Source organism: Haliotis rubra, unplaced genomic scaffold (genome assembly GCF_003918875.1).
Source record: "Haliotis rubra isolate DU_JTF1 unplaced genomic scaffold, ASM391887v1 Scf1107, whole genome shotgun sequence".
In the NCBI taxonomy this organism is placed as follows: Eukaryota; Metazoa; Mollusca; class Gastropoda; order Lepetellida; family Haliotidae; genus Haliotis; species Haliotis rubra.
The window spans coordinates 141151-157634 of NW_025765012.1; the positions used below are offsets into that span (position 1 = coordinate 141151).

Below are 16484 nucleotides of genomic sequence, written 5' to 3' on the forward strand. Positions count from 1 at the left end.
CTAAATTGCTAACGGCTGAAGGGATGGTGTAAATCCAGCTAGCAAATGTTCTGTAATTCCCCATGGTCCCTAGTATGGTGATCTACCTTCAGTTGTTGGCAATCTATAACCTGTTTTTACATGCATTTATGGTGAATTTAAACTTGTTTTAGTCACGATATGGCTGAAATATTGCCGCTGTGACTGTAAATCTTAACTCACTCACTGAAGTGTCAGGCATGACAGACTTTGCCACACAGAACACGCTTCTCTGTTTGTTATCTTTCCTAAATTTGCATGATAAATATGGTTGATGTTGACTTCAGTCACTTCTGAGGGAAGAGACTTGAAGTTTGTGCTTTCTGAGGTGAGGTGAACTTGTTAGGTGTAACTGATGTGTCGGAGGCCTTGATCGTATCGCCAGTAATCTGGTAGCCGATGCATATACGGGTAATTGATGCAGAATGGCGAGGCGGAACATGAATCAGTGATAAGGGTTACCTTTTGAATAGTGAGTTGAGGTTACGATGCTTTGCCTAGTAGCCCGTGTATATGATGGCGGTACTTTATAAAACACAATGAGCAAGAGAGGTTCGTAAACTACACTTGAGTGAATACAGTAACAGTGGTCAGTGGGTGGCCATCTATTGACCGCTGCATGTACAAACCGAATCTGTAGACAAGCTGTTACGGCAGTGAGTGGTGCAAGATAACGGCCATCAGCATCTGACAGCACAATACTGGAGGACGTGACATATTCATCATTACTACTGAATTGCTCAAGTATCTGAAAAATATATATGATAAGGTGTGATGTACGCAAGAATCGCTTCAGTTGTGAATACATCAGCATATAATTTAGTTCATGTTAATGAGTTTGAGATATCAGTTATGTGCCACATTAGGCCGAAATTTACAGAGAACGGATAAGTGTATGACATTTACATACATAAAATATACTTAAACATACACATGCACATATATATGTTCAACCTAGCGCAAAGGAGGTAATATATCTCGACCTGTCAAACATGATGTCTGTTTGTGACAGGATGACAGAAGGGACCTCTGAGAGTTGCATAAATTTGGACAGCATGAAACGAGCGGATACCGGGGAACTATGGGAAAGCATGGCTCTCACCACTCAGGACAGCTCAGAGGTACGTTCATCTTTCTTGTGCAAGAAGACTAATCTACTGTATAACACAAGTACACAAATATTAATGAAACTATTGAAGACTAACAAACAAACCAGTCGTAGTAATGTATTCCGGTGTGTTCGTTACACACTAAGAGCAAATATGACATGTTATTGATAATTGTCCATTTGAAAGTCCCATTGCCTTCATAGAAACAAGTCTCCCTGTCATCATTGCGGTCAACCGTCTCGCAAATGCCATGCATATCCGGGCTTGAATAAGACAACTAATAAACAGTCCCGAGAACTACCATACCAAATGGGACATGTCTTAAGCATAACTTCAATGACTCATAAATCCCATAGATCATAGATTTTACCAATAACGTTCAGATGTTCGTTCCCATTATTTAGTACTAATATTACATTTGTGGCGTGTTACCTGGGTAAAAGCATATACAGGGAATACTGAACGAGTCCTGTGAAGATATATGCCAACATCTTGGAAGTTATTCTACATATAGCAGGACAGCATATTACATGTTTCCACATTAACAAGTCTTGAATATGAACAGATCAAGTTCAAGGGTAGGTGGATTTCGTAACAGCATTAAATGTTAGCATCTGTTTAAAGTGAACAGATCCTAAACATGGAAAATGGAAGGGCATCCACTGTGACTATGATGAGTGTAAGTGTTGATGTATATGATTATCTCATGATTGAAAGGCACTGTACGTGTATTCTAAAGTCAGATATCTACCGCACGAAAGCCCAGTCGACTGAGGATCTTATTTTTTATCCTGCCATTGTTTACAGCAGTTTTAACGCCAACAAGCTAATGAAAGGCTCAGATGAAACGGCGAACTACATACACTAGACCAGACTGGACTCGTATTGTTTATTGGTTGGAGAACATGAATACCTAGCTGAACGGTATTCGGACTCAAGTGGTCACCCATCGACTTTGAAAACATGTTTCTTATCATTCCAATTGCTCCCCTGCTGTCGGGCCCCGTTCGTGGGTCGAATGTATTACAGAAAGGTTAAAATCTAATAGAATGGTTCCATTACTCTTTACAAACTGTCATCTTACGGAATGCTTGCTCCAGTTTTTGACAGAATTCAACTCACGATTGTTGACATGAAATATACGGGAGCAACAAATCTCCCTTGTTGATACTGGGGTCGTTCATACAATGCACAAGCAGACCACGCGACAAAACAGTGAACGTTAGGAGTTTCCAGAGAAATATTGGTGGGATGTTTTTTTCTGAAACTGTCAAGCAAACGAGAGAGAATATCCATTTTTGACGTGGCTCAAAATGAATCCTAGGCGGTATTATATAATGTATGGAATGCTTAGTTTTTTAACAAAAATGCGACAACGCGACAATTTCATTAAAATTATCAGCTTTTATTAGTTATTGCTGTATTTTAAAAAATATAACAAACATTATACATTATTTACGATGTTTGGGAAGGGCAGAGATACATAGGGATCGAACTCTATTATCGAACATTAATTAATGAGGTTACATGTGGCCATGTAGAAGGGGTTTACTCCCAAAACGCAGACCTCCCAAAACGCAGACCTTCCTGGCCTGGTCCACTCCCCTACTGTAAGGGATTCCCGCTATGTTGCGTCACTGAGGCATTGTCTTAAAATACAGCTTCTCTCTTTAATCTGCTCTTGATGACTGATAAACTAGGAATGATTGATATTGTTGTTAGGAAGATTGTGACTGATGAACAAAGCATGATTGACACCGAGTGTGATAAAGTGTATAAATGAAATTTCATTGGTAACAACTTTGAAATAGTATTGACAGACAGACAGACAGGCAGACAGACAGAGTTTATCTCCAGTAAAGGCTGTAGGCCCAAAATACATTCAAAAAGAAATTCCAGTGTCGTCAGGGGCACAATGATCTTTCAAGTGTGTTTACAATAATCATTTTAAAGTAAATTAGATACAAGGCAACAGATTTTACAGTGTCTACAATAGTATTCTTGAAAAGATTTGCTAAAGAATATACAGTGTTAGGCTTTTTAACAAATTTTGTAATATACCTCTCTCTGAGTTGTGAATAGGATTCACAAATGAACAGTACATGGAATTCATCTTCAAAATAGGTTAGACCTTTAGATTTACATGATGTACAGAGTCCTTGATTATAGTCATTGCTTTACAAAAAACTCGAGAACTAACAAGTTTTGGTGTAAATATAATGCCAAGATATTTATAAAAAGATACTATTTGCTCCCCATTAAAATACCACTTTTCATAACATCTAAGAGGCCCTCCATTTCTGAAAACAACCACTTTTGTTTTCTTAAGATTTACTTTCATTCATGTTGCCATGCATTCCTGACGGGTACCGTCCTGACGGGTACCCACATTACAGGAACATTGTTTAGAAAGTCCCTCAGGGGTTCTTACACAGTCACAAAGTGAACTATACATACAGGTAATAATATCTAAAAGCTTCCCATCTAATCCAACCTTACGAAGAGAATCTATAAGTATATCATGTTTAAGTGTAAGCTTTTGAAAAATTGATAAAAAGACAACACAATCTACTCTGTTTTTACATGAATATTTCTGTATGATAGCCTGAAGTGTAAACATGTGGTCCGTTGTAGAATGGTTTACCCTGAAACCACTGGGCTGACATTCACAAATGATATTTAAATCGCACCAGATTACATAAATATGAAATATAGGATCACTTGCTACATTGTCAAAACTCGTTACATGGGTAATGTCATTTTTCTTAATCAAGGGTACAGCCTACTAATCACGGATGCAAGTGTTGTTTTAACGGGATACCGTGGAAGGAGCAAAGTCTGTAGGTTACGGGGCGTTGGTTACTGGAAGTTTGATGTATTCAGCAGGGATGGGATCACCCGGCTATCTGCAGATGCGATACCTATATCGTTATACTTGATTATCGGCTATTTTGTTGAAAATGAAAATGAATGAATAGATCTGTGTTTGAAACAAGACGGGACTAAAACACCAATCGATACAGGTACATGTATATCGCGTATCTTATCGATGCGTCGATGTTATGTGAACCATGGCATGTCCAGGATTAAATATGTAGGAATTACATGGACTTGAAAAACAGACTCCACAACACATTATTGCGATGAAATATCTTGCTAATTTACCAAGGCTCCCTTAGCCTCGTTTAATTGAAAATGATATCGAGAAAGTGAGTGAGTACAGGTTTCTGGCACTCCTACCTTACGCCACTTTACAAAGCGAATTAATGTTTTGATATATCATAATGATAACAGTCTATTTGTATGGCGTTTTTCCACGTAGAATATCACGTTCAAAGCCCTTTATTACGCCGGCAATTCTCAGCCCCATACGAGTATACGACCCAAGCTGTGTTTGAGGTGCTGGAGGGTCATATTACCATCTCATTCTACCTGGATTCCACCCACTGCTGGCTGAACAGAGGCATAGTTCGAACAGATTCAGTTGGTCAGAGAGGCAACACATGTATTGTATGTGCAGCAGTGTGGGACTGGAGGAATGTCTTCAGAGATGAATGCATATAGCGCTGGGATTCGAACCAATAACCATGAACAATGACCGACATTTACAATATATGAAGTTTCCAAAGCAACAATGAATTCGAAAGATTTTCTTTAAGTTCAAGAAAAGCAACCCCCATTGTCAGTACTACCTCGGTTGTAAAACCATTGGAGGTAACACAAGACAGGAATCTGAAAAAGAGTAAATATTTTGCGCTTGCGTAGACTAATTAACTTTCTACACACTACATGAATGATATGGTTGGTGGTGAACAACGGATATAACATATGATGCGCGTTATAACAGTTATCATTGTTGTTATACAAACAACGTTTGTAGTCGTACCGTACACTAGTGTCGATGCAGCAGGCTCCTGCTTGTGTTGTAGGCCGCCATCAACAACAACAGCACCGTGGTGATCAGCATGAAGACAATGCAAGAGTGTAAGGCTGTCGAGGAGGACGTGGTACATGGCACCGAGAATATGAATGTTGTTGACGATGATGACTTCAGTGACGCCGAGGACGAAGAGGAAGACAACTGTTGTTCCAGGAAGACCTCATCTCTGCGGACCTGCCTCCGGTCCTCAGTGCCAGCATGTATTCAGGGACGATGTGGAACTATCATCAAGTGCTCACTGCTGGTTCTGTATCTCATATATTTTGTCTTTTCCATGGTGTTGACGTTTGGCGATGAAGGCTCTATCAGGCTCCTGGCCTTCACTGTGTTTGGAGGTGTGTTACTCATCACTAAAGTTGTGAGAAAAACATCATCCCAAGATACAACTGGACTGAGAGAAAGCTTACATTCCATGATAAGAAAGTGATCGCAAAGGCCAGGAGAATTGCAAGATGGTTAGTGGTCCCACCGATATGTATATTTATAATGTGTAACATATCTAAGAGTACCGAATGGAGTGACAGATTGGTTTGTGTCGATTATATGGAGTGTCAATATCATATATATCCCTCTCTGTGATATAAATAAATATGTTTTACCAGCTGGCATTGTGCATGTGAGCTCGGAACGATTAATCTTTCCATGCACATCAAAACCTTCAAATGATAATGGACGCAGTATTGTCAACCGTCACTAGCTGTTCTAAACCTTTCAAAGAAATAACCGTTCAGTCACAATGCCCTGAAGAGTATCAGAATTACCGTCGGCGGTGCTGCTGGTTTAACAGGACTTCCAGGAGTTCAAAGTACTTAACTAGTGTGCAAGTCCTTACATGGCTTCCTTTCGTAGCTGTTAATTTGTAGTTCGGTTTCCCTACATGTACGCAGATGCACTATATGTACATATGGGTAGACTTATAACTATACAGTTGACTTGCGTCTTAGTTTCCATGAACGTATATAGCTGTTGACGTGGACCTCGAGCTTCCTAGTGAAAACAGTTAATTTTGAATATACACAATGCCATATCATCCCTACTATACGATTTAGTAGGGATTACATTTTCTTAGTAAGTACAGATTCTAGCACTTTTTGGGGTTGTAGCGAATAGGGTCCTGACTCTGAGTGTGTGGGTTCGAATCCCGTATGGGCTCAATCCCTTAAAAGTACTATAGTCTGTAGTTTTACGACCCGTGAAGATCCGGGTTAGAATACTGATCTTCAGTTACCCATGCTTGTCGTAAGAGGCGACTAACGGGATCGGGTGGTCAGGCTCGCTGACTTGGTTGACACATGTCATCGGTTCCCAATTGCGTAGATCGATGCTCATGCTGTTGCTCACTGGATTGTCTGGTCCAGACTCGATTATTTACAAACCACAGCCATAAAGCTGGAATATTGCTAAGTGTGGCATAAAACTAAACACACTCACTCACTTAAAACTACTCTGAATTTCAACCCACCTGTACCAGTGTTTCAACTTACATGTAAGCATGTTTCAATGCTCTTGTACCAACCTTCCTACTCACATGTTCCCATATTGCAACTCACCTATACCAGTTATACAACTCACACCTTCCTATGTTGCAGGCTGTTGTATGTATCTACCAGCGCGTCGATCGTTGTGTTCCTCGTGCTGGAGGTGGGCATGAAAGAACCCCGGAACCTCGTCTCTGTAGGGGGACTGGCTTTCTTCATAGTGGTCGCATTCCTGCTCTCCAATCGGCCTGCTAAGGTACTTTAACATGAGACCCAAGAGTATATTATCATTTGTTGCAGTGAGCTGAAGTGCCATGGTGTTCTAGTTGCGTTTATGTTGCAGGTCAACCTAAGTTTTTGGTGTCTCAGCTGTGTTTATGTTGCAGGTCAACCTAAGTTCTTGGTGTCTCAGCTGTGTTTATGTTGCAGGTCAACCTAAGTTCTTGGTGTCTCAGCTGTGTTTATGTTGCAGGTCAACCTAAGTTCTTGGTGACTCAGCTGTGTTTATGTTGCAGGTCAACCTTAGTTCTTGGTGTCTCAGCTGTGTTTATGTTGCAGGTCAACCTTAGTTCTTGGTGACTCAGCTGTGTTTATGTTGCAGGTCAACCCGAAGTTCTTGGTGTCTCAGCTGTGTTTATGTTGCAGGTCAACCGAAGTTCTTGGTGTCTCAGCTGTGTTTATGTTGCAGGTCAACCTTAGTTCTTGGTGTCTCAGCTGTGTTTATGTTGCAGGTCAACCCAAGTTCTTGGTGTCTCAGCTGTGTTTATGTTACAGGCCAACCTAAGTTCTTGGTGTCTCAAACCCGTGAAGTTGCAGGGTTAGTTCTTCGTGTCTTCAGGAACCCATGTTTTGTTGCAGGTAAAGAAGTTCTTGGTGACTATGCTCGTGTTTATGAGGCAGGTCAACCGAAGATCTTGGTGGTCAGGCTCGCTGACTGTGTTGCACATGTCAATCGGTTCCCAATTGCGCAGATCTGTGTTTCATGTTGTTGATCACTGGAAGTTCTTGGGTCTCAGACTGTGTTTATGTTACAGGTCAACCGATATAGCTGGAATATTGTCTCAGCTGTGTGGCGTGTTGCTAAGGTCAACCTCAAGTTCTTGGTGTCTCAGCTGTGTTTATGTTGCAGGTCAATCGAAGTTCTTGGTGTCTCAGCTGTGTTTATGTTGCAGGTCAACCGAAGTTCTTGGTGTCTCAGCTGTGTTTATGTTGCAGGTCAACCTAAGTTCTTGGTGACTCAGCTGTGTTTATGTTGCAGGTCAACCTAAGTTCTTGGTGTCTCAGCTGTGAGTATGTTGCAGGTCAACCTAAGTTCTTGGTGACTCAGCTGTGTTTATGTTGCAGGTCAACCGAAGTTCTTGGTGTCTCAGCTGTGTTTATGTTGTAGGTCAACCCAAGTTCTTGGTGTCTCAGCTGTGGTTATGTTGCAGGTCAACCCAAGTTCTTGGTGTCTCAGCTGTGTTTATGTTACAGGTCAACCTAAGTTCTTGGTGACTCAGCTGTGTTTATGTTGCAGGTCAACCTTAGTGTATGGTGTCTTCTTGTGCTTCAGGTCAACTGGCACACGGTGTTCTGGTCGGTTGCCCTTCAGTTTATGTTGGCCCTGTTCATCCTGCGTACAGAGGTTGGCTCTGGTTCTGTTAGTTGGATGGCAGAGCGAGTCAACAATGTGCTGAAGAATTCAAGGAAAGGTTCAGAGTTCATGTTCGGGAAGAGCTACAGAGACCATAATCTGATATTTGGCGTGGGTATTGCATGTGTTTGGATGTTACATCATTTAACCTATAATCGTCCACAGTGTAAACTACTGCTGTTTATACCATCGTGTGTGTGATGTGAACGAACAAGTTTGAGTAAATCATTAAGCCAGCAACCTTTAACTAGGATGTATTATTGTTATAGGGTTACTATTACAGAAAAGACAATTAAGGTTGTTTCTCTTCTAAGCGAATTTGTGGTCCATTGGAAAGTGCGTTTGCCCGGATCGGTTGTTCGATCCTCTGAAGTGTCAAACCAATAGATCATGAAGAGTGATGTTCTCTCTTTCGCTCAGCATTAGACGGACAACACAAGGACTGTCGGCTCTGGGGTAATGAAATATGCGTCATTTGTAAAACATATCCGTTGGCTGGATGCATTAAACAAGAAAACACGCACGCACGCACGCACAAATGCATACACACATACCATACGTACGTGCACGCATTTGTCAGTGCATTGATCTTGGACACGATGTAACACTGCATCATCTCGCATCCTTTTTCTTTTTCAAGTCATTCCCGTGCATTTTCTTCATCAACGCATTGGTGGCCGTAATGTACTACATTGGAGCGATTCAGTGGTTTGTGAAAGTCATTGGGCGTTTCCTGAGATGGTCACTGGACATCACTGACCGGGAGTCCATCTGCGTGGCCACTAACATACTCATCGATTACGTGAGTTAACCCAAGGGAGAAACATGGCAGTTGTATTAGCAGAACGTGCATGGACGTAGCACACACATGAATCCTGTTATATGTGCGAGCATGTATGCATGTACCAGAGCATTGCATGCCTGTATGTTTGACCCAGACATGTCATCACTGGACTTCTGTTGTAGTTTATAGTTGGTGACTGTACCTGTATATTTCTTCTTCGGCACTGTTCATGGGATGAAGACACTGATGTGTTTCTCAGCTGTGCATTTTGTCGTTAGTGCAATTTCTCTTGTGAAAATATCACTGATCAAAACATTTCCTTACATGTGTCATCAAAGTTTTAGAAAGATATGTTATGTGTTCACTGTACCTGTATGTTTGACCCAGATATGTCATCACTAAAACTCCATGTATCACCCAGACATGTCATCACTGTAATGCATGTATGTTTGACCCAGACATGTCATCACTGTACCTTTATGTTTGAACCAGACATGTCATCACTAAACCTCCATGTATGACCCAGACATGTCATCACTGTACCTTTATGTTTGACCCAGACATGTCATCACTAAACCTCCATGTATGACCCAGACATGTCATCACTGTACCTGTATGTTTGACCCAGATATGTCATCACTAAACCTCCATGTATGACCCAGACATGTCATCACTGTAATGCATGTATGTTTGACCCAGACATGTCATCACTGCACCTGTATGTTTGACTGGGACATGTCATCACTGTACCTCAATGTTTGACTGAGGCATGTCATCACTGTACCTCCATGTTTGACACATGTTATTGTTGTACCTCAATGTTTGACTGGGACATGTCATCACTGTACCTCAATGTTTGATTGAGACATGTCATCACTGTACCTCAATGTTTGACTGGGACATGCCATCACTGTACCTCGATGTTAGACTGAGACATGTCATCACTGTACCTCCATGTTTGACTGAGGCATGTCATCACTGTACCTCGATGTTTGACTGGGACATGCCATCACTGTACCTCAATGTTTGACTGAGACATGTCATCACTGTACCTCAATGTTTGACTGAGACATGTTATCACTGTACCTCAATGTTTGACTGGGACATGTCATCACTGTACCTCAATGTTTGACTGAGGCATGTCATCACTGTACCTCGATGTTTGACTGGGACATGCCATCACTGTACCTCAATGTTTGACTGAGACATGTCATCACTGTACCTCAATGTTTGACTGAGACATGTTATCACTGTACCTGTATGTTTCACTGAGACATGCCATCACTGTTTCGCCCAGACATGTCATCAGGGTTTCACCCACTGTACCTGTCTGTGTCAGTCGCCCAGAGACGTCATGTCTCTGTATTTCTCACGGTGTGTTTCAGCCGTCCACTGGTCTGGCAATGAAGCCGTACATGGAGCTGATGTCGAGGTCGGAGATCTTCACAGTGCTGGTAGCCGGGCAGGCCTCAGTGTCGGGAACGTTCATCGGGGTTGTCTCATCTTTCGGGGTAGAGTACTACACTTACAGTCTGTCACTACGGCTGTGTGTGCGAGCATGCATGCATGTGTGCGAGAGGTCAAAGGTGGACTTCTTTGTAGTTTATAGTTGGTGACTACTGTTATTTCTTCTTCGGCACTGTTCAGGGATGAAGACTCTGATGTGTTTCTCAGCTGTGCATTTTGTCGTTAGTGCAATTTCTCTTGTGAAAATATCACTGATCAAAACATTTCCTTACATGTGTCATCAAAGTTTTAGAAAGATATGTTATGTGTTCACAGATATCTGTGTCGTACCTGATCCCGGCGTGTGTGATGTCGGCACCCGCCTCCATCGCCATCTCCAAGTTGCTGTACCCTGAGTCGCGACCCATTAACCACAAAAACACATGTGACGTGGGAAGTAAAAAGTGAGTACCTCTTATTAAAGTCAGTACACCTCCTGGAAGAAACCAACAGTGACAATACGCGCTTATTAAATCGTTTCATTAAATCACGGGCGGACGGAGGAGGAGATAGAATTTAGGTTCACTTTGGGCACGAGTTAAAACAATTTTATAGAAACTTATTGAAACGTTTACGACGCGCTCTCATTGAGGCGGTGGGATAGCCTAGTGGTTAAAGGGTTCGCTTGTCACGCCGAAGACGTGGGTTCGACTCCAAACATGGGCACAGCATGTGAAGCCCATTTCTGGTGCTCCCCGCCCTCATGTTGCTGGAATATTGCTAACAGCGGAGTAAAATCATACTAGAGTAGTTCCCTAGACCCTCAATATTTTACCCTCTAATGGTGGTATTATTTTATTCTATCTGTTTAAATAAGTGCAAAATATGTTCCAGTAGAGCAAGTTGCGCATATACACTTTCATTGTCCTTCTTCTTTTAATGAACTAATCCAATCGCGTTACAGCTGGTTGTTGAATGGCTTTAAACACTACGTCTCATATTAAATGAAGTTGTGTAATATATACCTTGAGGTATACAACACTAGACGATGTTGGTCCACAGGATGAATAGCCATGTGAACACCCCCACCAGTTATTGTCAGTATATTTGTTCACAATCGACTTCTCATCTTCACAAACCTGCCAGGTCGCCATAGAGAGAACGTCATCGAATCACCAGCTACGAATGTCGTATTAACAAGCTATCTAATTTAATACTATAGATACGTTTTGATATATGCCCACTGTAATTAAAACAACCCTAACTGGTGATCCATGTTACTCTAATGGGAACAATATTAATCGTCGTTAAGGGCGTTCACTAGGTATAGGTGCTCCTGTATACAGGTTTAAGAGGTTCACGTCCCTTGAATAGTTTATAAGTACCTCCACAGTTGACAAAACAACTGAACAGTTACAATATGATTCCGGCTGGCATCAATATGACACCTAGCTGGATTTGTGACACGTTTGGCACGTATCACACGTCTCGTTGTTCATGCTATCAATCACTCGTTTGTCTGGGTATACTTACAGACTGCCAAACGATGGATGCGGTTTTGGGGGTCAACTTCTAGGGGTTACTACATCTATAAACACTATATATTTTTGGGGGATTAATTCATTAATTTCCCCCCGGATAATGATTCCTAAATGACTATTTACACCCATGTTGTACAGCCACACCTGGTACAGTTGCTCCATACGGGGACACCATCAATACTTACAATGCTTCCGGCAGTATTTTTTCCGTTAAAATTACTGTAAGTGATTACATGCGCAAGTTACCGCATACGCTGGTTGTATATGTTCTTTATGCTGGTGTTTGCAAGATACACAAGCATCTTCGAGGCGGCATCCATCGGGGCAACGTCCTCTATTCACGTATTTGGCAGCATCGTCATCAACCTGTACGTCTTCTATGGCCTTCTCTCCCTCATCAACTCGACACTCGGTTGGTTCGGCGACAGGGTGAACGTCAACGATCTCACATTTGAGGTTTGTTAACATGTTTAGTGCACACTTTCGAAGTACCTGTATTTATTTTATGAGTATTTGTCATTGCACCTAAGACAAACCAAGAGTAGCCTGATTAAGTCCAAAACAGTATGTGCGTGCGTGTGTGCGTGCGTGAGTCTTGTTTTGTGTTCGTGCGTGCGTATGTGTTGTTTTGTGTGTGTTGCTTGTGTGTTTTTCTTGTTGTTGTGTTGCTGTTGTTTTTGTTGTTGTTGTAGGTGTGTGTGTGTGTGTGTGTGTGCGTGCAGGATGCGGCAGAGATTCGTGCTGTCTAGAACATATCCTGGTCTAGAACATCATTTAAAGCAGACCATGCGCCATGTCATGGTACCCATATTCAGTTTCTAATTGTCGGACTGATAATAGTGATATACATCATGCCGCTAGACGAGAAACACAGTATATTTGGTACAAGTCTGTTAGACCTACCAATATGACAGAGGATAGTCCGCCTTTAAAAGGGTAGAATTTCTTGTCCCTGGCCTGATGGGACCCTCGATAGCTACAACTATGCCTGTGGTGACATCTTCACTTTTTCTTTGTATCCTGTGCGTCGGTGATATATAATCCCTCTTCTAACGTTAAAATGTGTATTTTCAGTTTATATGTTCTTACATATTCTGGCCGCTGGCCGTCATCATGGGTGCTGACATTCAGGACTGTGGCAATATTGGCAAGTTGGTTGGGTACAAGCTCATGGGATCTGCTTCACTGGCCTACTACCAGCTCGCCACAATGTCGGGCAACAGACAGGTGTTTCAGGACTACATGGAAAGTACAAATGGAACAGGCACATATCGACACATACAAGACGACCTATGCTTAGATGGCTGGAACAAAACCCTGCAGTATGGTTACATCACAGTACGTAAACAAATCATTGGAGACACATGGAGACAAAGCACCAGAAGTTACCATTTATTAAATTATAGGTTATCGCCATTGTTTTGTTTCATTCAGACAGGTAGTCAATACAAGACTTGATATTTCTCGTGAAGAGCCAGGTATTAACACTATTTCTCCGCTATTTAAATTGGGAAAAGATCAGATAATATCAGATTGCTTTATAAAGCGTGTTTGTTGATACACTTTCTGATGAAAATGCCTTTTGTTAATGCTCTTAACAACCGATATTAAAACATGTTATTGATAAAGCAGCAAGAATTAAAATCGTTTATAAGCAGATGTCTGTTTCTTTTAAGGAAAAATCCGAGGCTATATCAACATACGCCTTGTGCGGCTTGTCCAACTTTGTATCAATCGGGATATGCCTGGCTGTTTTCTACACCATTGTGCCAAGAAAACAGAAATTCGTTACCAAGAAAATAGTGTTGTCGATGTTTTCAGCAAACCTAGCTTGCTTCATGACGGCATGTTTCGCAGGTAAGATAGTAGTATATAATCGTCAGTTCGTTAACAACATAGCTCAAAACCATAATTATATACTTTTGTTAAAACAGGGTATTTGAAAATACAGCTAGGTAAAGAGATGTTGGAAGAGATGTTGGAAGTATGGTCCTGGAATGTTTAATATTGAATTTATTGGTGAATGTGAACATTCAAAAATGTCATTTTGTGTGTCATACACGATCCAAGGTCAATACCGAGTGTAGCCTCCATGTGACTGTATGACAGCCAGCACTCTCCTCCTCATACCCCTGTCAGCCTCCTGATCCTCTGAAGGGGCAGTCTACCCCATTACTCGTGTAAAGCACCTTCCAATTGGGCCAGGTTGTGTACAGGAGGATCCCTTTGTTGCACACGACCACCACTCATTTCCCAGATATGCTCCAAAGGGTTAAGATGAGGGCTCCTTCAATCATGAGATATGTCAGGGGGTGCTTAACTAAGTTCTATGTGTATATTATGTATTCAAGCGGTAACAGCATCTAATCTCTCTTGCTATTTGAAATGTAATGGATTGTTGGGAAAACAGCATCCGCAGTTGGTGGAGAGAGTGACACCCATCAGGGACAATGAAAGTAGGATCTGTCAGCTTCAGTCAGGTGGCGTTGTTGTTCTGTACAAAACTATGTCCTGTATGTTGTAGCTCTGTACAAGACCATGTTCTGTATGTTGTAGCTCTGTACAAGACCATGTTCTGTATATTGTAGCTCTGTACAAGACCATGTTCTGTATGTTGTAGCTCTGTACAAGACCATGTTCTGCATATTGTAGTTCTGTACAAGACCATGTTCTGTATAAAGACCATGTTCTGTATGTTGTAGCTCTGTACAAGACCATGTTCTGTATGTTGTAGCTCTGTACAAGACCATGTTCTGTATGTTGTAGTTCTGTACAAGACCATGTTCTGTATGTTGTAGTTCTGTACAACACCATGTTCTGTATATTGTAGTTCTGTACAAGACCATGTTCTGTATGTTGTAGCTCTGTACAAGACCATGTTCTGTATATTGTAGTTCTGTACAAGACCATTTTCTGTATGTTGTAGCTCTGTACAACACCATGTTCTGTATATTGTTGTTCTGTATAAGACCATGTTCTGTATGTTGTAGCTCTGTACAACACCATGTTCTGTATGTTGTAGCTCTGTACAAGACCATGTTCTGTATATTGTAGTTCTGTACAAGACCATTTTCTGTATGTTGTAGCTCTGTACAACACCATGTTCTGTATATTGTTGTTCTGTACAAGACCATGTTCTGTATGTTGTAGCTCTGTACAAGACCATGTTCTGTATGTTGTAGATCTGTACAAGACCATGTTCTGTATGTTGTAGATCTGTATAAGACCATGTTCTGTATGTTGTAGATGTGTACAAGACCATGTTCTGTATGTTGTAGATGTGTACAAGACCATGTCCTGTATGTTGTAGCTCTGTACAAGACCATGTTCTGTATGTTGTAGCTCTGTACAAGACCATGTTCTGTATGTTGCAGGTCTGTACAAGACCATGTTCTGTATGATGTAGATCTGTACAAGACCATGTTCTGTATATTGTAGATGTGTACAAGACCATGTTCTGTATGTTGCAGGTCTGTACAAGACCATGTTCTGTATGTTGCAGGTCTGTACAAGACCATGTTCTGTATGTTGTAGTTCTGTACAAGACCATGTTCTGTATGTTGTAGCTCTGTACAAGACCATGTTCTGTATGTTGTAGCTCTGTACAAGACCATGTTCTGTATATTGTAGATCTGTACAAGACCATGTTCTGTATGTTGTAGCTCTGTACAAGACCATGTTCTGTATGTTGTAGCTCTGTACAAGACCATGTTCTGTATGTTGTAGCTCTGTACAAGACCATGTTCTGTATGTTGTAGATCTGGACAAGACAATGTTTTGTATGTTGTAGTTCTGTACAAGACCATGTTCTGTATGTTGCAGGTCTCTTGTACTCGGTGTAGGAGGACACTTTTATACTGCTTATCTACATCCCGTCGCACTTGGCATGACACGATCCATCTGTAAAAACCAGTGCAAATGAGTGAGTGAGTTTAGTTTTACGCCGCACTCAACAATATTCCAGCTATATGGCGGTGGCATCTAAATAATCGAGTCTGGACCAGACAATCCAGTGATCAACAGCATGAGCATCGATCTGCGCAATTGGGAACCGATCACATGTAGGTCAACCAAACCAGCGAGCCTGACCACCCGATCCCGTTAGTCGCCTCTTACGACAAGCATGAGTTACTGAAGGTTCATTCTAACCCGGACCTTCACGAGTAACAGTGCAAATGAATATTCACACAACACTGTACAAGTGCATCCAACTATATATGAAATCTACCTGCTGCCAGCCTCGACGTAATAACGTAAGCGTAGATGTGAGGAATTGTCAGGCCGCCTGGTAGCATGCCATCACATACATGCCCCTGCACACATCACAGCCCCTCCTCCACTACCACCACCACCACCACCAGCGACGTCTACACTTGGTGTTGCCTTGCTTATAGACCATGACCGCGGAATCGTGTTTGCTTGGTTGTGTATTTTTGTATGTAACAGTTGTGTTTTAATAAATACATGTATTACAAATAAGTATATTCTACCTTATGTGAGAATGTCCATCGCTGATTGGTTCAGGTGACCTTGAA

At 41.6% G+C, this 16484-nt stretch overlaps 1 protein-coding gene across 1 annotated transcript; it reads left to right on the forward strand.

The window, feature by feature from the left end:
- Positions 1 to 1109: 1109 nt before the first annotated feature.
- LOC124287426 (solute carrier family 28 member 3-like) lies at positions 1110 to 15791 on the forward strand. The gene is made up of 12 exons (XM_046723971.1): positions 1110 to 1139; positions 5057 to 5490; positions 6657 to 6801; positions 8098 to 8289; positions 10348 to 10473; positions 10745 to 10872; positions 12240 to 12405; positions 13024 to 13287; positions 13626 to 13806; positions 14940 to 14960; positions 15420 to 15440; positions 15772 to 15791. The coding sequence occupies exons 1-12, from the start codon at positions 1110 to 1112 to the stop codon at positions 15789 to 15791; spliced, it is 1728 nt and encodes a 575-aa protein (XP_046579927.1).
- Positions 15792 to 16484: the final 693 nt, after the last annotated feature.